This window comes from Artemia sp. Qi Xiang Cuo, chromosome 20 (assembly GCF_049724085.1).
Source record: "Artemia sp. Qi Xiang Cuo chromosome 20, ASM4972408v1, whole genome shotgun sequence".
NCBI classification, from domain to species: Eukaryota; Metazoa; Arthropoda; class Branchiopoda; order Anostraca; family Artemiidae; genus Artemia; species Artemia sp. Qi Xiang Cuo.
The window spans coordinates 40,763,171-40,785,517 of record NC_142813.1 but is presented as its reverse complement, the minus strand read 5'-3'; the positions used below and the strand labels follow the sequence as shown (position 1 = coordinate 40,785,517).

General features: G+C 33.9%; 1 protein-coding gene across 1 annotated transcript in view; it reads left to right on the top strand.

Annotated features, from left to right (window-relative positions):
- Window positions 1–2,702: 2,702 nt before the first annotated feature.
- Window positions 2,703–22,347, top strand: part of S2P (membrane-bound transcription factor site-2 protease) — a 37,978-nt gene continuing 18,333 nt past the window's right edge. The window contains exons 1-3 of the mRNA XM_089106471.1: window positions 2,703–2,781; window positions 15,754–16,038; window positions 20,167–20,270. Of these exons, the coding sequence (XP_088962597.1) occupies window positions 2,722–2,781; window positions 15,754–16,038; window positions 20,167–20,270 (449 nt within the window). The 5' untranslated portion in view covers window positions 2,703–2,721. The remainder of the gene's footprint in view (window positions 2,782–15,753; window positions 16,039–20,166; window positions 20,271–22,347) is intronic.

Genomic DNA, 22,347 nt, shown 5'->3' with positions numbered 1-22,347 from the left:
AACAAAGCCCATAAATCCATTGCCATGCATCATTAGACGGGGAACGGTGCCACCTGCCAACGCACCTCATTACCACATCTTCAACATGGAGGTGGTACCCCATAATGGGTTAGGATTCGGCACTAATGATAAAATTGAAGATTGAGGGAATTCATCCAAATTGAAAACTGTAGGGATTGTCAGGTAGAATTTACAAAGAAGTAATTTAAAATTAGTGCTTCCAGTACGCCAGATTTTTCAGAATTTATGGATTTTTGGTCGTCTTGTCGGATAAATAATAATGATGTCTGACGGATATTTGTCCGATTTTTAATTTTGTAGTTTTTTTATTTATTTATTTTCTTAGATTTTAAAACTAGCAAAGTTGTGTAAAGTTCTGTTTATAATTTTCAAAAACCCGTTACCACTAGTCTGAGGAAGGAACAACTTTTGAACATTTGCACATGTGTGCTTGCTACTGTTGCCAATCCGAGATCTAACAAAGTACCGGAGTATGGTCAGCAATATGATCAGACAGGCTCTACGATTACACTACAATCAAAATATTTAGGATCAGTTGGGCAAGATTCCGTAGGGTCAGCGGGATTGGACTCTGGATCAAAACGTGTAACACTGTGTTTGGTGTGGTAACTTGGTTGTGAGCTGAATAAAATTAAAATCCCCCTCTGTGATATTTTTGTCAAGCGCAGCAGCCATTAATTTTGTTTGGTTGCTTCTTATGCTTTCAAACAATTGCCAAAGAAACATGAAGATTTGTGCTACATTGTATATAATCACTTCAGTGTGAGTGCCAAAAGGCGGTCGGATTTCAAATTTGCAGCAGTTACTGACACCCTAGTCCTGAATGTGCTTTCCCCAATACTGTCTCTACAAATGTAAATTGAGCGACTATGGCCTAATTGGCATGAGCTTAGTAGCTACTTTCAAAGAGTAGCAGCAGATGATCCCAATCACGCAAATGACAGTGCATCGCAAGTCTTAGCCTAGAGGATCCATTGCTTCAGATTCAACTTCAGTTCCAGCTCTATGAGCAGGACCTGTTGATATATTTTAATCTTCTTTTCCTAAGTGAAAACCATTCACAAAATATAATTAGAGATGAAGGTACTTTTGAGAAAACTAACCATGAATTTCATAAAGACGTGCTGCGTTGAATTAACCTCTCTTATTAACCCTAAAAAAGAAAATGAATACTTCTCAGTTTAAGATTTGTGCTTGGGGATGACAGCTCACGAGTTTCTCCAAATCTTGCCGTCAGATTGGAGTACAAAAGCAAATGAACACAAGGTAGAAGTCACATTTGAGTGCACTCGTGAGTTTCATGAGAAGCTGGCGAAGCAAATCAAGCAGTGATTCTTGTTTGAGGATTAATATGTTTGCGTAGGGTGAAATCCTTAACCCTACGAAAGCCTTGCGTATAGGTGCCATTAGTCTTTTGCCAAAAAAATTTCAGAGTTATAGTGTGTCATCATAATTTAGAAGAAAGATAGTATTGGCTTATTTTAATTGGCAGATAACGGTAACAAGGATCCTTTATATCCTAAATAAATCTATTTTAAAGATGTTCCATACATGTGAGAGGTAGTTGCTTCCCTGTCAAAGCGAATCAAATCTGTGAAAAAAGCGTGACAGAAGTCAAGTGCATTCAGCCTAGTGCAACTGCAGCTTTTATTTAGACTAGGAGCCAATGAATGATTTAAAGATTATGCGAAGTATAAAAAAGTATCTCCCCTAAAACTCACCTTTTATACCATATTTCAAGTGTTTCAGGCGTCTCGTACAAAAAAGAATAGCCAAGCTTAAGTCGAAAGCTGAAAAAAAAAACTTTTCTTATGCTTCTGGCATAAGTCTTTCTTAGCTGGTTTGGGCGTAACCCTATGGTCTTGTATTATCTACAAGGCTGTAGTAACGGTACCTTTTTCTTATTTTGTCGAAAACGTAACTATGGCCATAGGCTGTCGTAATTGTTTACATCATTAGTCTGATTTTCGATCATAATTTTGATTTCATTAAATGATTACTCATGGTACCTAAGCATTTTTGAAATCTTCACCCTGATCCGGTTTCTAAGCCAGGGTATGAGTTCCTTCTGCCAAGGTCAAAGAAATTATAGTATCTTAGACAGAGATAAACTGTATTGGACTGGCCCGTAAGTCCCGTGGTCAACAACAAAACAAACGTAAACATTTGCATCATTGTAAGGATTTTTTTGCGTGGCTGCTTGAAAAAGGAAAGGCCAAAAGAATCCATGTCGAATCACCAAAAGCTTCTTCCCACAGAAAAGAGTGAGTAAATGCGTCAATAAATTTATAGAAAAGCTTCATTCTTGAAGCAGGAATCTTGTCAGATTTTTTCGTTAAAGTTGAATATTTCTTGGATTTAAGACAAGCACAATGAACTAAAATCTGGTAGGAAAAAAATGGAAGCACTCTTTAAATTTTACAAATAAAATTTTATTTTATTTGTAAAATACCTTAGCACATACCTTAGCCATACCTTACCTTACCTTACCCATTATACCATACCTTACCCATACCTTAGCACAACAATCGAAGTTTCGTCTCCTTTTTTTTAAATTTTGGTTAGTTTTTTCGTATGCAACCAGTCTGCAATTCGCCTCATTGTTCCGGAAAAGAGACGGCGGAAAACATCCTACATTCTGTTCAAAAACTGACAACAATGATTTAACGAGCTTGAGAATTCAAATTAATAACATGTGACATGGTGATCTTATTCTTCTTATTATCTATTATTGTCTTATTTCTACATATTTCATACAAGGTAATAGAAAATAATTAATTCAATAATTTCATCAGTATCAGTTTAGCTGGTCTACTCCATATTAGAAAACATGAACAAATTCCTCACCTCATAATAGGCTTGATTTTGTCAGTGTTCTTTGGTTCAACAGAATAAGTCCAACTTAAAATCCCTCTTAAGAAAGATGAAATGGCAAGGCCACTGGAAAGAACTGTACCAGTTAAGAAAGAAGCCAGGCAAGGTGCCATTACCTCACCTTAGTATTTTGATAATTATGTCCTCAAAGCTCAAGACCAGTGTCAAATATCTTGTGTTCTTTCTGGTCTCAATATCTCCTTAGTCATTTATGCTGAGAAACATTTTATGGTATAAATTTAGAATTCTGTCACCTGATAAGGAGGCATGTTAAGAAAACAATTCTTGCTTTAAAATATGTATAATGATCCTAGTTCATATATTATCCAAGGGGAGAACCTTTATCATCAAGTCTTTAATCTAAAAATCCTTCTTTTTCCAGCTTAAGAGAAAGTTTCCTAAAATCACTGCATTGAGATTCAATGCCTAAGTCTTTTGAAATTGCAACTATAAATTGCCGCCAAATAAGTTGTTTTATAGATAGCGTTCATGCCAGTCTTTAGCATTCATATTTTGATTCTGACTTTGCGCCACTGCTCATTAAAAAAAAAAAAAGTATTAAAAAGACCGGCATGAACACTAGGGTAAGACACCCAGTAGTTGGCCACCTGCCTATTCTCGGACAGAATGTAACTAACAGGGAACCTAGCTCTAGGCTAATGTGCTTAGAAAGTTTTTATACAAAGACAAAGCTGGTTTCCCTGGTCACTTAGATATCCATATATCTAAGCAACAATTTCAACTTGTTTCTTTCTTTGTCTAAAATTAAAATAGTCTGCTAAGTGACCAGTTTAGTACCACTAAGTGACCACATTAGTCTAGAGCTAGGTTCCCTGTTAGTTACATTCTGTCCAAGAATAGGCAGGTGGCCGACTACTGGGTGTCTTACCCTATCTATAAAACAACTTATTTTGCAGCAATTTCAAAAGACTTAAGCATTGAATCTCAACATGGTGATTTTAGGAAACTTTTTCTCTTAAGCTGGAAAAAGAAGGATTTTTAGAGGAAAGACTTGATGATAAAGGTTCTCCCCTTGGATAATATAAGAACTAGGATCATTATGCATATTTTAAAGTAAGAATTATTTTCTTAACATGTCTCCTTATCAGGTGACAGAATTCTAAATTTAAACCCATTTTAAACCTCAGCCAAACTTTATACAAAATTTCCAAAACATTCCAAAAATGGTAAATATTTTGCTGTTCATATTATTGACTTACAAATAAAGTGAACTTAACCATTAGATGCCATTTTTATGCTCTTTCTGATTATAATAATTGCTTTTCTTACTAATTCAATTTTAAGCCCTTTTAGTACCCTTGAAGATAATAATATTCTATATTTTTTTGGATATAAAAATGGATTATAACATTTGTTTCAGACTTACTATTCCATTGTAAATCTATTGATTGTGAACTATAAACATTAATTTGTCAAAGTTAAGTTAAATTAAAAATTCAAAACAAATCTACCTTGTTTTCTTCTTATTCTGTTAGGCAACTTAAAAACCCCCATTTTACAAACATGTCAAAAAATATCAAAGCTGAAAGAAGAACCATGGCAGATAGAAAAATGGACAAACTGTTTTGCATTTTAATCCAACTTAAATATGATAAATCAATACTTGTGGATTATTTATCTTTAAAAAAAATCAATTTATAATCTTATAGCAAGTTTAATACCAATGTTTTAAGCCTTTTTATATCCAAAAACTAGGAATTTTTTTGTCATTTTCAAGGGTTCAAAAAGCGCTTAAATTTGAATTTACAAGAGAAGCAATTATTTCATTCTCAAAGAGCATAAAAAGGCATTGAGTGGTATGTTCACTTTATTTGTAAGTCAATAATATAAACATTGAAATATTTACCCTTGAAACTGTAAACAGAATACTTAAAATCTGGTCTTCAATTCAATGCTGAAAAATCTAATGTAATGCTTTTTAACTGGAAAGGCCCACTTCATGATGAAATTGTACTTGAAAATTCAAAGATCCACCCATCTGACCAAATTGTTTATTCCCATAAGAGGTACCATTTCTTACACTCATCATCTCTTAACAGAACACATCATACACTGTGTATATCAGCTTCAGATGCTTCCATAGTCTCTGCTAAGCTTCATTTTAATCACTGTTATCTGTTAATGCTATACAACACTGTTGTCCTCCCCCACATCCTCTACATTACACCCTTCTGGAAGATTCTTACACATATGGATAAATTGAAAATATGATCTTCTTTCTTCCATTTCACAAAATCCCCACTGAGATATCCAATTTGGACATATAGTTCAGAGCTCATTAATAGTCTTGATATAGCAAATCCTACTATAGCTATTGCTAAACTTATTGAAAAACACAATCAAAAGATTCCAAACCATGCTCAAAAACAATTCCCTCTACACTAGATACATTGTCACAGCTCTTCTTCTTCACTGTTGTTACAAGTCCTGGTGTTCTTCTTCTTCTGGTGTTTTTGTTTGTTTCTTTTTTTTAATTGTCATTTATCCTAGAAAGTACAGTTTTTTTGTTTTGTTTTTCAAGTGCTTGTGTCATTTTCTTTTTGTATGAAGATGGTTTTCAATAAATAACAGTATTATTTAAAAAAAGAAAGGGAAACTAAATCAACTGCAAAACACTGATAAACATGCTATAAACACATATAATAAAATAAGATCAGATTAAAATAAGGAAGTGTTCCATGTTTGTGCAGATGGCTAGTTGATGTTTGTGCAGATGCTGATCCCAGCAAGAAGGGGCTCCATGATCCTGACCAACAAAATAAGAATTTTAAAAAGAATTGGGATTTAGAGAAGGTACATAGCAACTTAAAACATGATTTTTGCAATGAAAGCTTATGAACATCAAAGGCAGCACAATAGTGCTGCCTAAGTAAAGAACAATGTGGGCACAATGTATTATTTTTTCTTCTCCATACCCAGGCACTTTGTATCAGAGGAGTCGTCGTATAAACTTCAAAAAGAGCTCATTCGATTGAAAGTTGGACTGACTAGTGCTATTTTAAATAGTGGAAAGTGATTGGAGGGTCACTAGCCCTGCCCCCCCCATGCCCATCCGTCCCCCAAACACATCCATTCAAAAGTTTGAGATCACCACTTTGTTCAGCATAGTTGATTCCAGATATAAAATAACTTTTTGAGGAGGACACTCCCCCACAACCCTTGGGGAAAGCGTTTTAAGTTATGCCCTGGGGGCATATAAGGTTTTTATAGAAGGCATGGTTGTAGAAACTTAAAAAAAGGCTCATTCAATTGGATATTGAAAGGGCTAGTGCCCTTTTTAATAGTTAACAAACGAAACTCAGAGAAGAGAGAAAGTAACAAAATGAAAAATAAAATCAAAAAGGGTGAAAAAACGAGGATTTTGTCAGCCAGCTAACCATGAAGAAGACAAAATATAAGCAAATTTCTCGACAAGGACCTCCGCCAAGTCGTCCTCAGTGCTAAACAAAAACAAAAAAGAGAACAAAAAAAAAAAAAAAACGAGAATCTAACCTTTTGAAGTTTCCTGTACAAAGACAGAATAGATACTCACAGTGTGGTCTAAGAATGTATTTGTATTTTTAATAGTTGAAAGGGATTGGAGGGCAACTAGCCCCCACACACCCATCATTCCCCCAAACACATCCAATCACAATTTTGAGATAGCCATTTTGTTGAGCATAGTTGATTTCCAGATAGAAATTATGTTTTTGAGGAGGATACTCCCCTACAACCCTCAGGGCAAGGATTGTAAGTTATGCCCTGGGGGCATATAAGGTTTTTATAGAAAGTATTGTCATAGAAACTTCAAAAAGGGCTCTTTTGATTGGACATTCAAGGGGCTAGGCCCTTTTTAATGGTCAAAAGTGATTGGAGGGCAACTAACCCCCTCTCATGCCCACCTTTTCCCCAAGCATCAAAATTTTGAGAGATAGCCATTTTATTCAACATAGTTTTAAGTTTTGCAAATTAGGTCTTTGAGGATGACAACCCCCTTGCAGCCCTCAGGACAAGGGTTGTAAGTTATGCCCTGGGGGCATATAAAGTTTTTATAGAACGTGTTGTTGTAGAAACTTCAAAAAGGGATCATTCAATTAGAAATTGAAATGGCTAGTGCCCTTTTTTAAAGTCAAAATTAACTGAAAGGCAACTAAAACCCCTTCCAATTCCAACCATTTTCCAAAACACATCCAATCAAATTTTTGGGATAGCCATTTTTTTGCACGCAGTTAAAGTTCAGGATATTATACCTGTGAACAGTACACTTCCCCCACAGTCTTCAGGGCAAGGGTTATAAGTTATTCCCTGGGGGCATATAGGTTTTTATTGAAATCTTTGTTGTAGAAACTTGAAAAGGGGCTCATTCGATTTGAAATTCAAAGGTCTAGTGCCCTTTTTATTAGTCAAAAGTGATTTGAGGGCATCTAGCCCCCCTCTCTTGCCCACCTTTTCCCCCAACACATCCAATCAAAATTTTCAGATAGCCATTCGAAAAGGGTTCATTTGATTGAAAATAGAAAGGGTTGATGCCCTTTTTAATAGTCGAAACTGATTGGAGGGTAACTAATCCCACTCCCACCCACCCATTAGCCCATTATGTTTAAAAACTAAATGTTGCCATAAGATTAAATCAAAATGCACTGTGTTAATGCTAATTACCAATAAGGCATCCCAGCAGTATGCATCCAAGCTATCAAAGAAAGTAAACAGATTTTTTCGCAAATGGTATCAAGTTTTCCATTTCAGGTCGATTAGAGGAGGTATGAAACTAAATTAAACAGTACTATTTGTGTCCAGATTTTTAAAAGGGTGTATATTGTTAAAAATTGCTGAAAATTTTTCTCCAGCATACAAATAGCAGGTCAAACTATAAAGTCTTCAAAAAACGAAAAAATTTAAAGTGTTATATTCTTTTTCTATTAAAAGACTATGCAAATACAAAACAAGAATAAATTAATTAAAAAAACTTTTTCTACAAAATGAGTTTTTCAAAGAAAAGTATTGGACTCCATTTAACAAAACAAGAAAGAAACCCGAACAAAATTATCTACAAAGCGTGAAACAACCACAAATAAGCATCGATAAATAAATGAAACTCAAAACAAACAGAAATTACAATAAATAACCAAGTTAAAAAAATTTTGTATTAAACAGCAACTATTGGGACAGCAACTACACTCAAAACAAGCAGAAATTAACATAAGTTGGGCTCAAAACGCCTATGCCTTCCCAAAACCAGAACAAAATTTGTACTTTACTGAAAAATACAAATGAATGTGCATTGTCAGTTTAATATACATATACTGATATTTAGTAATCAAAATGTTAATATTTTTGATTTATTATATATTGTTTTATTTAGTGATATATATATTTAATTAACTTTGACAAAAAATTTTAATACAAAAATCAAAATGATTCTCCCAAAACCAAACGGTTGACGTGGGGTGAAACAGGTAAAAAAAAAATACATACATATAACGTCATTTAAATTCACGATAATAAGAAAGAAAGAAAAAAAGAGAGAAAAGAAAAAAATAAATAAAGAATAATACTAATACTATAGGGACAGCAACTACATACCATATTCATGTTGTGGGGTCGCACTGACAAACCAACAAGAAATTACAACTTAATTTAAATTAAATCAAATCAAGTCACCTCCAAAACAAACAAAACTAGAATTCATACTTACTTAATAATTTTTCTTTCAATTTTGCTTTAAAACCACTAAAATTTTCTAGTTTCTTCATATCATTATCCAAATTATTCATAAATTTATACCCTTTATAAAAAGGGTATTCCTCCTGAGGGGATTCCTCCAGATGATTGTCCTAAAGTGCTTCTTATCACATTCCATGTTTTCGACAGATTTCCAGATGCTTTTTCAAATTATATTTTATAAATACCTTGTCTAGCTCTTTGCAGGAGTCTGTTTAGGGCATTACAATAACTCTTATAAATTCGCTCATTTATATTGCAGGGATGACATACCTTTTTCTCATACAAATTATTCTCTTATTTATCGATCTCAGTAAACTCAGAGTAATCCAAGGCTTCTTTGAAGTTTTTCTTCTATTTTTCTTAATATTCTTAGAGCATTTTTCCAGGGATTGCTGAATTATTTGGTAAAAGACTCTAAACTTAGAGTCAATATCCGCAGAGACTGAAAGCTCTGTATTCCAATCCTTATTGGCTAGCTCATTTCTACATTTCAGAAGTGCATCTTTATCAAGTAACATCCTCAGCTTGAGACTGCTCTTCTTTGTGGAGTTTTTATTATCAACACATACCGAGTAACTTGCAAATACACCAAAATGATCAAAAGTATCACTTAAAAGAACACTTGGACTACCCAACACATAATTTGAAAATATGTTATCGAAACATTTTGATGACGTCCTTGTAACACAAGTACTAATATTAATAGCAGGGATATAACCAAATGAAATCATCAAGTTTAACAATCAGTCTGTATTTGATCCATTATCCAAGAGATCAATGTTAAAATCTCCCATTATAAAAATAGGACTTTGATGTGGGATCTTTTCCAATTGTTCTTCAAGTAATTCATAAAACTCAATAAGATATCCTGACGGTGGCCTATATACAATCAAAACATAACAACAACGTCCAGACAGCTCTAACTGCAAAATAAAAGACTCAAAAACCATTTCTTTATATATTAAAATATCCTCTCGGACACTTGCCCGTATGTCAGAACGTGTATACGCTGCCAGTCCCCCGTGTCGGCGAAGTTGACGATTTTTCGTATAAAGATTATATCCTAATATATGTAAAGTTCCGAATTATGGTCATTTAACCAAGCTTCAGTCAGTCCAATTACCTGAAAAATAGATAAACTGGAAATTTCATTTATAAAAATCTAAACTTGAATTCAATCCTTGGCAATTCAAATGGAAGACATTAAATCTATCCAAAACATTACTACATGCCATCTGCATTTGGTTTACAAACAAATATTTAGAATCTTCAAACTCCAACCTATAATAACCACCAGGCCCACCACTTCCATCAAAAATTTCATTATACCAACTTTCAAAATTTACCTTCATATTTTTCAGCCCCAATACATTAATTTGTCCTGGAGGAGACTCCAATCTTTCACCCAACATCAAAGCCAAATAGACAAATTTGAGTACAACTCCACAGGGGACACAATTCAATACATTCTAAATATAAATCTATTACATGCTGCCCAATAACAATAATAACACCAATAATAATAATGAGGTAAAAAAAAGAACAGCAGAAAAAGAATAAAGAAGTATTAAAAAAAAAAAACAATTACTCAAAAGGGTACACCTTGCATATTGGGTGCCTTCTCATACATTTACGTATTTTTTTACGCTACAAACAATCAACTATGAACTACATGAACAATCAACTATGAACTCCTTCAATTTCCTGCCAAAATTTCTTTTTAGCACTAATGACCAGCTACTCCTTAATCAATGGGAACATGAATTCCAACAGCTATTTTTTCCTGGTAAGCATCACTAATTGCCGCTATGTTGGTTACGAAATGAATGATTATTTGGTGCATAATCAAGTTCAGGAATCAAATCGTCCGGTGAGTATATAGCACGTGTCCCATTGGGGCGACTGAAAAGTAACACATGCAGAAATCCAAGCGTCTATTCCTAATTTGCGTAGTTTCACCCTTTTAAGTAACAAATCATTTCTTGCTTTGCGAACTTCAGATGGGACATCATCACTGAGGTAAATATCACGGAACGACGACACTGCTTTACCTTTTAATTTCTTGGCATTTTTCAAAATATCAATTTTCGATTTTTTATCAGATACTTCAACACGAATAAATTTCTGTTGCTCACTCATTTGGGTTACCTTGAATGGTGGGACTGGAGCCATTTCGAGTCCTTCTGTAAGAATACTTTTGAAGATATCTTACGCATTTTTTCCAGATTCACAAGAGACATTCCATACAATAATATTCTTTTCCAGTTTATCAAACTCCAGTCTGGCCAATCTCATACTCAAGTTATTTGATTCTTTACTTTGAGCTATACAGTCATCAGAAATTACTTTTACTTATTCTTTAGAGATTCTTTGACTTGCTCAAGCTGCCTCACTCGCTCATCATTTTCAGTCAGCTGCCTTGCAAATCCTACATGTGATATCTCCAAATTTACCACTTTATGTTCAATTCCCTTAATCCTATTTTCTAAAGAAAGTTATAAAAGCAAAACATTTAAATTTTTTCAGTTAAGTGCAAATTCTGTTCTGGCCTTGGGAAGGCATAGGGGTTTTGCTCCCAACTTATGTTAATTTCTGCTCGTTTCGAGTTTGACTTGGTAATTTATTCTAATTTCTGTTCGTTTTGGGTTTCATTTATTTATCGATGCTGATTTGTGGTAGTTTCACGCTTGGTAGATTATTTGATTTTATTTGTGCTCATTTTTTGTTTAATGGAGTTCTTTACTTTTCTTTCAAAAACTAATTTTGTTGAAAAAGTTTTTTTTTAATTAATCTGAAAATATATGCTAAGATGGAACTAATTGAAAGATATAGAGCAGGGTCACATTATTGAACAACTTTGCTTAAAGCTTGCACTTTAGACTAGCTAGTACAGTCTGTACTAGACAAAACAGCTCATAGTTTATTTACACAATCTTAACCAGGAGCTTTCTTATATTTGGAAAGAACAACAATTACAAAATCCAATGGTACTATTCCTTTTATTATAGTGGTTCATTCAAAAGAGCTACTCTTTTAGACTGTTAATGCAATGCTGTTGTTTCCTTCAAAATTTTGAAGGTAAGTAGTTGAGATAGGTCAATGAAAATTTCAGGAGCAAATCTAAAGTCCAATTTATATTCCAGGGAGGTTATTTTAAGCTCATATTTCAATATTTATCAGAAGTTTGGGGTAATTTGGAATAAACTCTGTTAATGTAAATTTGACTGTGACTATTTATTTTAATTTCTGTTTGTTTTAGAGTTTGTCTATTCATTCAGGCCATTATCTTTTTTTTTTTCAATGTGACAATTTGTGTTGATTTTTGAGTGTAATTTATTTGTTTATAGTATTTTTTTTTTAGGTTTGAAATCTTACATGACTTTATGTCTGATCATTTAATCTTTAATATTGGTCTGTTTGCCATCTTGAAAAGTAGTTGAGTTGGGTTAAGTTTATGTTGATTTTTGGGTTTAATTTATTTCTTTATAGTATTTTTTTTAGGTTTGAGATATTACATGACCTTATGTCTGATCATTTAATCTTTAATATTGGTCTTTACTTTTTTAAGAATTTATTTTGATTAGTTTTGGGAAAATTTTAGATTATGGACATTTTGCCATCTTGAAAAGTAGTTGAGTTGGGTTAAGCTTATGTAGCTTTCAGGAATTAAGTTGGAGCCAAAATTAAAATCCTGGGAAGGTATTTTCAAATTAATGTCTCTACTCACTCATTATTACATCTCAAACCACAATTACTTCAACCATCACTAGTGCCCACTCCAAACATTCCTAAAACAAATATTTCTGCTATGAATGTTCCAACTTGGACTTTTTTTTTACCACAACTGATACTACTATCATGTTTCTACCATTTCTTGACATGAAAATTATTATTTATGAAGTCTTTTAACCAACAACATCAATATTAACCCATGAAACAGGAAGTATGAAAAGAACAACAAAATTTTTTCTGTAAAAAGTAAAGAACAAATTGAAACTCAGAAAGCAGAAATAGCAGTTATGAAATGTTGAGCATGAACCAAAAAAAAAAAAAAAAAAATTCAAAGAAGAATTGAATCCTAAAGCTAACAGAAATCACAATGATCAATATGGCCAAACTAAAGAGATTTACTAAAATTAGGCTAAGTGGTTTTGCTGTCCTCTCAAATGCTGCAAATGACAATCTTAGAGCAGTATTTTGACTTACTGAAAACACATTTTTACAACAAATACTCTGTTTTTATTTATTGATTTTTTAAATTGAAAACATCAACAGTAAATTCTTTTAAGCAATCATTCTGTTTTAATTTATTTATCATATCAAAACTATGAGCCATACTATCCAAGGGGTGTGCATGCTAAACTTGCAATCATGTGTTTGTAAGGGTAGGGGCTTGAGTCCTAGAAGTGCTGATTGTTTAGTTTAAACAGGGATATGTGGTGTGATTCTGTAAGCTTAGCCAGAGTTGACCAAGTCTAAATGGGTACCTTGAGAAATCTTAGGAAAAAAAGAAGTATTGGATGATATGCTCCCAACCGCGCATTGCACTCCCTGTTGAAGGCTGAGACCAGTAACTGCGCTATGCAGACCATTGGTCAGTATGCAAAAATTTCTAAGTTAAGTTTAAAAACAGCAACTAGTCTGGTAGCCAAAGTTAAAAATCTGACAAAATAATCCGAGGGGTACAAATGATCTGAGAGTGGTTTGGGACTAAATTGAGCATTCTGATTACGAATATTTCGGGAATATAAGCGCCAAAGGTGCGCTTGGTAGTTCCCCGTAATTAAGATCGTTATTTTTCTGTTTTACTCGGACTAAGTCCAGCTTTCTATTATAAGATTGTAGTTGTCTCCTTTATACGTTGCCGAAAGATTAGGTAATCGTTAATATAACATCAGAAAAAAAAACTACGTTTAGGTTTCCGATGCTGCTGGCCAAGCAAAACAGCTCAGCTTCAATATGCTTCAAATTCCCTTTACAAGCTTTTTCTTTTACATTTTATTAAGATCCAACTTGTCGAATTTCATTTCATTTATTTTAATCCCCAAAAATAATACTTACAAAACTTCTTGCGATTATTTTTTCTAAATCAGATACTATCAAGGAACGAGTAAGAAACATTGATGAGCTAAAAAGCAAACCTAATTATGCATAAATGAAATAGGTTTAGCACTATTTTTTAAGATATTTTTTCGTTAAGCTACTATTAAATCGTCATCACTTCCAGAAATATCGCATGACCCAGCACATGCAAAAATCAATTCACAGTTTCGTGTTCCCGCACAGGAGCAAAAAAAAAAACAACCCACAGGATCACTTTCCAATGTACATATTTCTGTGTTTGCAATGGATTGCAACTCGGCTTAAAGAAGTTGGTCACTGTGCAAATGAATTTGTCAGAGGAATAACCCCAAAAGTGGCACTGTATAGCCATCCGAAATTTAGGGATCTAGAACTAAAGGTTCACACTCCGTAGGCTGTAAAAGGATTCCTCACTGAAATACAACCCTAAGGATGTGATATTTAAAGCTATTTTCAGTGGGTGGAAGGTTTTTCAATGATTTTTTCTATGGAATAAGTGCACTTGAAAGTCATTCAGGGAGTTAAAGTCAGTAGAATTATTTCCATAAGCTGTCATTGTTACTTTTCTTGCCACCTTCATCACTTCCTCTACATAATTCGATGTATTGACGTGGTCAATCTTGAATTTTCTCGTCATTTCCGCCTTTTCACCAACAAGACCATATTTCAGAGCTGCTTTCAAGAATGTCTTCCTACCCACAGAATATGCAAAGGTCTTAGTTTAAGAGCCACTAAGGCAGTGTAGAAGTCCGATGCTGTCAACAAAGTCCCTTGGAAGAGATATAAAAAAAAAGGCATGGAGCAGTGAAAATTCATATTTAGAGGCAAACAAATGGTATGAAGAAAAGGGTTTCTGCCGCGAAGCGGGAAAAATGTTGCGGGGAAACTTTGACCTAATATTAAAGTGTGGAACGCACTCCGTGGTCGCTATTCTCAAAATAATGGAATCAGCATGTTCAAAACTATCGTTTCCAAAAGTCAGAACTCATGTACCAAAATGTTTTTTACAAATCGTTATTTGGCGACTTTTTCAACTTTGGCTCCCCGACTAAACAGTAAGCCCTAACGTTTTGTTGGATAACATGACAACAAAAACCCTACACACATTATAGAATAAAAAAAAAACAACAACTCTGCATATAAGAAAATGAAAAGCTTACAAATTGAGGATAACACACATTGAACAGAATTAAACATATTGTTACTATCCTTGACTTCTCTAAAACAAACTAATTACAACTTGTTTTAGTTTTAAGTTTCCTCATTTCTTTTAATAATTCTTCTTATTTTTGATTTAATTGTTTGTTAAATTTCACTGTCTAATCCATTAGTGGAACCTGGTATATACGAGAGAAGTGCTTGCTCCCCAATTGAAAAATGAGGGTAATCTTTACATAGTCGACATATTAACAACATTTGCCATTGGGTCTGTTTGGAATTTTGATTGGTTTGAATTTTCTCATATATGTCTCTACCTGGACAATTTAAAAAAGTTGTGCCCTAATATATCATTCATGATGATCATTGGTACATTTTGCATCAATGAAAAGCTTAATAACATCAAAGCATCTTGTATGTAATTTAAAATTCTAAACATCATTTTAAAGATGCATCAATTTCAAGTATTCTTAAATGTCTTTTGTGTGCAATTTCTTTGATTTTATTTTTGTTCCCAGTAAATTTGGTTGTATTGTCCCTGTCACCAGGAGACTATCATTAAGGTATTGTTTTTTTTTTTTTTTTTTTTTAGGCTAGTAGATTTTTAACTGATTATTTTTTGCTGGGGCAGTTACAAAAAATAGATGGCAATATTGTTTATAAAGAAATCATAATTTTTTTTAATTTACAGTGTGTGCATGTTACAATGAAATATGCTACATTTCTTGAATTTTAGTTGACTTGGAGCCAAACCATCTTTGTTTAGAACATGTTTCTAGATGCTAGTAAGCAGTAGGCTACATTACCTTGCTTCTATTACTGCCATAGCAGACTTCAGTTAAGTGTTCTATTTCATAGGCTGGCAATTTTTTTATTTTACTATTTGTTTTTCAGAAGTATTGTTTTCGTCAACATGCCCATGCCCTTATTACTGGGTTGCCATTTGGTTTAGGCTTCAAAATATCAACTTCATACTTTAATTTATTCCTACAGAAGTTTGGACAGAAACATAAAGGCATCATAAAAGTTTGGTTCAGTGTTGGAGCAATTATAAGTATTGTACTTCTCCCTTTGATTGTGTACTTATTCTTTATAACTGGTCTTCAGCAAGTAAAAATAATTGTGCAGAAATACTACAATGAAGGTTTAGAAGAGAAGCCATTCTTGTTACAGCCTGTGGTAAGTCTGTCTTTTTATGTGAAGTTCATCTCTAAACAAGATTAAAGCTAGCCTTTAAAGTATAACATAAGCATGGGAAAAAGATTGTACACTCCAGAAGACTTTTGTCACCTTGGATAGTGATTATTAGCATTCCAAAATAATATTATTAGCATTCCAAAGCATTCCTGTGTGTGATTATTAGCATTCCAAAGCATTCCTGAATAATAAAAAAAATGTGGTACAAGTGCAGAAAAAAGTAAGATATTGGTCTTTTTTGCTTATTTTGATCATGGAATGGGATGTAATAGTATTTGTAATTTTAGGATGAAGATTACAGAAATAATTAATTACAATTAATGATAAGTGGCTTGCCAACCATTCTCTGAATGCAGCATTTTTCTTATGAAATGCTTGAGATATCTATTTTAGGAAAGTTGAAAAAAAGATGGCAGTATTCTCTATATGGAAGTGCTGAATTTTCAAAACCTCTAGTACACACACTGTATAATCATCTATACCTCTTCAATTCTAGTAGACTGTAAGTCAAATTATCTTTATTTAAAAGTCGAAATCATTTTATCCGCTGCCATTAGCTGGTACGTTACCTTGTGGGAAAATAATAACAGAGGAATCTTTTGTGGATTATCATAGGTTTAACAGGAATTAAAAACTACTTGAGATGTTGACAGTATATCATTATCGGTATAACTAGAAAATTCAGTTCAATTAGTTCTAGTTTTATGTTTTGATTCTAATTAAAAGCTCAAGTTTATTTGGTTCTAACCTGAGATTTTCTGAAAGTAATCAGATTATAGTATGTTTTAACCATTTTATTGATTGTAAAGTAGCTATGGCAACCTAAGTCTAAGTCAGAATATGTATTAAATCTAACTTGGATGTATTTTTTTTTACATAACTTTTAAGTAACTGAACATTTTGCATTCTAATTGTTTAAATAATATATACGGTAATGAACATTTATGAACAGAAAACTTCATACTTTTCAATTAAATCCTTGGGGTTGGATATTTGAGCTGAGTTTATTAAAATTTGGACAAAATGATGAAAGGTATAGCCTTAAATATAGAGCAGCATAAGTGTATTTTTATGTTTGTTCATAATAAATGCATAGGATGGATATGCCATTTTAACAAGTACTATGCTTTGAAATGGCAACAGACACTTCAGGGCTTTCTCAATGCTACTTTTATATTCTTTCCTTGTTCGTGCCCAGAACTCGGTAAGATTTGCGTGTTTAAGCTTGGAATGTATAGAGGAATCTTTTGAAATTTGAACTAATGACTCTTTATGTGAGATTGACAAGTTGGTTGGCTGCTGAAAAAAGGTCTGATTAAAGGGTTTAGAAGCCCAGTTCTTGTTACTAGACTTGTTAGAAATAGAATTACATCACATTTACTAGACTCGTTTCTTGTTAGAAATTCAGTTCTCGTTACTATTTCGTTCTGGAAAGTATTTCCTGAGCGACATTTAAGGTGCTTTAAGTGCGATGTAATATCACCTTTTACTTCCTTTGACAGTTTGAGTTCATCAAACTATCCATCAAGAAACTATGAAGTGTGCCAAAAAATTAACACTGGTTCTTAATTAGGTAGGATTTTCAAAATTGTAATATTTTTATCATGGACTCAATCTTGTCAGATACCTTGAAAATATCAAAGGAACTGTTCTGTAATCCTATATTAAGTCATGGCTGGGAAGCAGACATTTTTTTACGTCTGTATTGTAGCAGCGCGCAATTCTTCGAAAATCTCAGACTTAATCTTGAACATCAAAGTTGACTGTATCAACATCATCATTGAAGGTCTTTGACTAGACCTAGGAGTAGGAATTGAGAAACTCAAGAAGACAGCTACGCCACCTTCTTTTTGGTCGGAATTCCTATCTTGTCTATGAACAGTGCACACAAAGATTAAAATCTTTTGGAAATAATTCAGGTCAGTTGCATGCAAATATACAATATCTGCTTGTTATTTGTATGCTATATGTTAAGACAATCAAGCCTTATGCTATTGAGATAACAAGTGTTTTACTGTAAAAATTTGAGCTTATTCGTTGTCATCAGTCACCTCTAAAAACTCTTCATGGCCTTCTCCGCCGCTTAAGAGCCTGGCAAATTGAAGGGATTTATTCTGGCTGTTTGTGCTCTCGCTTTCTTTCTTCATTGTGTTCGTCTTTTCACTGCTGCTGGACCCTGCTATTCTGTATGTTTTTCTCTTTTATAAGGTTGCCCCGGGTGGGACTCGGGATCGGGGACTACCACTGTGTTTTCCTTACTCTGAATTTTGGTAGTTGCTACTTTCCAAATTTCAGCGCGGACGAAAACTTTTGGATAAGATAGTCCTCATCTGTTCGTTTTCAGAGCTCGAATTTATCAAATAAACTCAGCCTGGCAACAAGAAAATTATTCTCTTTTTTATATTCTGGCAGTTCGGTTGTTTGTTGCTGCTGCGGAGATGTGATCTTCTAGATTTATTTGGTATCTGCTTTTGAACTGTTTATGAAATGGTGGACTGTATTCAAGTGTCGTGATGGTTGTGAGACTGGACGTGGATTAGGAGGATTTGGTGCACAAGTTGTTTTTGCTGCTATCATTGCGTACGGAAGGTTCGCTTCTGCAGCTGTCCTGAAGATAGTGGCTCTATGATGATATGCTGGGCATACTTGTTTATCTACTGAAACTGATTTTTGCTCCTTGAGTAATTAACACAATAGCTGGTTTTGCATTACATATCGAGGTTTTGTGTTGCCTGGATGCACAAATGGTACAGCTATTGTTTGGCTGCATGCCTAAGTTGAAGACAGTTGGGGCATTGCATGTAGATCTTTTATCAAATCCACTGCCAGTTCTTGCTTAGTCAACATTAAGATTGACAATCTAGTTCTTTCTGGTGCGTGGTTCTCGGAAGGGAGTTCAGTTAAATAGCGACGAAGACCACACTGCCTTTTTATCATAAACAAACAAGTGGAACAATAGTTTTTTTTTCCCCTATTGAAAAATTTCCCTATTGTTCTACTTGTTTGTTTATGGAGTTCAGCTACTGAGATGATAGATGGATTAAAGGCTCTTCTTTTACTTCTTTTGTTGTGATTTTTTGGCTGAATTCATACAATACGCACTAATAGTATTTTTTTTGTGCATTTACAGGTACTCCAGAGTATGCTGTTAGATTTTGAGATGAGTGCTTCTGTTGATGCTTTAGTTGTTAAGACAAATTTCATTTTTCTATTGCGCGTAACGTTCACTTTAGGTTTTCTTAACTGCACGGAAGACTGCATTATGCACCGTCTTTCTTTTTAATTTCGACAATGGCTTATTCTGGATTTTCTTCTGAGATGGTTGTAAGCTGTTCTTGGTGAAGTTGGCGAGATAATTTCTTGCTGTATTTTCTTGAAAGGGTTTTGGAGGTATTTTGAATAAGGTGAGTACGTGCCTCACTATACAAAGAAAGTCGTGGTTGATGATTTATTTTGGCAAAAATTTGGCACCCCAAAATTTTCGCTTTCTATATCCCAAAATATTTGGGTGGCAACACTGCAATTTCCAATAAATACTTACAAGCACGAGGGGTCTTTAGCCACGTATAAAAAAAATACAAGAAAATATCACTTGGAGTATATAACTGAGAAAAGTTCGAATCTGGTGAAATTATGAAAGTAAATGTTATGAATCTGAAATACCTTTCGAATGTTCATTCTCATTCAAAGTTTGACTAGTTTTGAATGAGAGTCAATATTCATTGACCCCCAAGCCACACAAAATTATATACATGATTCAATTGCCTTTGAAAATATAGCCATTTTTTTCCATCAATAATAAAAATTCGCGTTCTCGCGAAAAGGATTGTTTATCCACAATTTGTTCACCAGAAAAGGCCTAAAGTAAGCCTAGGTTAGCTTGGGAAAACCCTAAAAAGCAGAGTAGGTAAGTTGACTTGCCTGGACTGAATTGAGCCTTTTTCATCCTCATCTGTTTTTTAAAGTACTATAGCCCACATGAAAAGACGAGTGTATAGCACTTTAGAGTCAAACAAAGCCATCTTAAACGAGCGTCAGGTTCTCCGTTTATACGTTTCTCATACTTTTTGTTGCTATCCTACAAGTCTTTTAATGGAGTTGTTCTTATAGCTTCCGGGGGTGAACATACCTTTTGGTGATGCGATCTACTGTTTGGCCGCCGTATTTATATCAAGTTTAGTTCATGAATTTGGGCATGCCGTTGCTGCAACCAGGTAAATGAACTAATTCCTTCAATTGTCACGTTAATTAAAGCGATAAAGCTAACAGCTGAGAAAATTTTCATAGGATTTATCGTCAGCATTTACGAATTTAATGAATACATCAACGGTCTATTGTTTGAGATTCTATTATCGTCAAAGTAACTGATTGAGTCTTTCCTTCAAAAACGGAAAATCAGCACACTGAATCCTACACAGGACCCCTCCTATACAGATGGAAAATAACTTATTGCTTAAAGACCCATTCTTGCATATTTTTAACCTCCTCAGAATTAAATCCTCTGGCCTCCAAGTACCGGATGTGTGTTTAATTATGACCTGACCATTTTTTTTAAGGCCACTTGCCTAACTTCATACTCCAATTTTATTGAATACTTTATTTATTCTTTTAGAGTATGTAAAATGTATTTCAATACATTTTAGCATAGAATTATTCAAATTGGATGAAACAGAGAAAAACAAATATAAATAAACAAACACAGTTCGAACACAATTGAAGAGAGTGAACACAAATTTCAATGCCAAATGATGATAGAGGGAACTCAAGTAAGTTTTTGGAAGAAAAAGCATAACAACTAATGCTGTCTAATTTTACCGAGCAGCATCGTAATTTGGTGATAAAACGTAATTGAAAATATTAATTCGTGGCAAAGTTTGCTCTCTTTTTGGCGTCAGTAGGAGGGAGGGCATTTGCCTCCCCTCTAGATTTCGAAAAATGTCTTTTTTGGAGAATTTTCATTAAAAACGGCTTCTTGGTACTTAGAAAAATCAAATAAACCCCAAATTTACCTCCCTCCCCCCTATGTTTTGGAAAATACATTTGGCCCCTCCCCAAATTTCCATGAATTGACGCAACTGTCCTTTCTTATCATTTTCTAATTCTTTTCAGAATGCACTGGTTTTTAATGTATCCCTGAAATATGAATCTAGCGGATCACCTATGTCTTTCAAATATTATTATAAAAAACGGCATTTGAGATCACCCCTCTAAAATCCTCAATATGTATTATTGATAATAGTTGCAAAATTATTTCTCCCGCCATGAATTTAAATATTTTATCCAGAACAAAATGGGATTCGAGTTTGTTGTTAAGTAAGATCAGAGTATTGTATTCCTTCTTTACATACTGATCTTAATCTAATTAAGCCAAGAGGTTTTTGTTATATAAATGTCTTGCCTTTGTTTCTAAAGCCCACTCCCTTTGACGCAGCAAACCAAACTGCGTAATCTTATTTGACAACGCCGAACCAAGTGCATGCCATAATAAATTTGCAGTGATGAATAATTGGACAGAAAACGAATGTGCTCATTCATTGAAAACGAATTTGCTATATATGACTGTTTTCAGGTTGGTTTTGGGCAATAAATCCATTTTAATATCTGGAAACTATGAAATTTCAATAGAAAGACTTGTTATAATCAAGTTGATGAAGGGTAAGTCACGAGTTTGGTAGCCTCTGGGAGGCTTGATATCTGGAAGCTATAAAATACTATAGGAAGAGCTATTCTAGCCAAATGGAGGAGCAGTAGTCACCAGTATGGCAGTCTCAGGATGGTTTAATTTCTGGAAACTCTTGAATTACTATAGGAAGAGCTATTATAACCAACTGGAGGAGAGTAGTCACTAATATGGTAACCTCAAGAAGGTTTAATATCTGGAAACTATGGAATTAATATTGGAAGAGATATTATAACCAAGCGGAGGAGGAGTATTCACCAATATGGTAACCTCAGGGGGTTTAACAACTCGAAACTATGAAATTATTACAGGATGAGCTATGATTAACAATTGAAGGAGGAGTAGTCACCAGTATGGTAGCCTCGGGGAGGTTCAATATCTGGAAGCTATGAAATTGTTAGAGGAAGAGTTATTATAACCAGTTGAAGGAGGAGTAATCACCAGCATGATAGCCTCAGGGAGGTTTAATTTCTGGAAACTATTAAATTACTATAGGAAGATCTATTATAACTAAGTGGAGGAGAGTAATCACTCATATGTGGAAGCTATGGAATTACTGTAGGAAAATCTATTAAAACCAAAGGGAGGAGGAGAATTCACCAGTATGGATG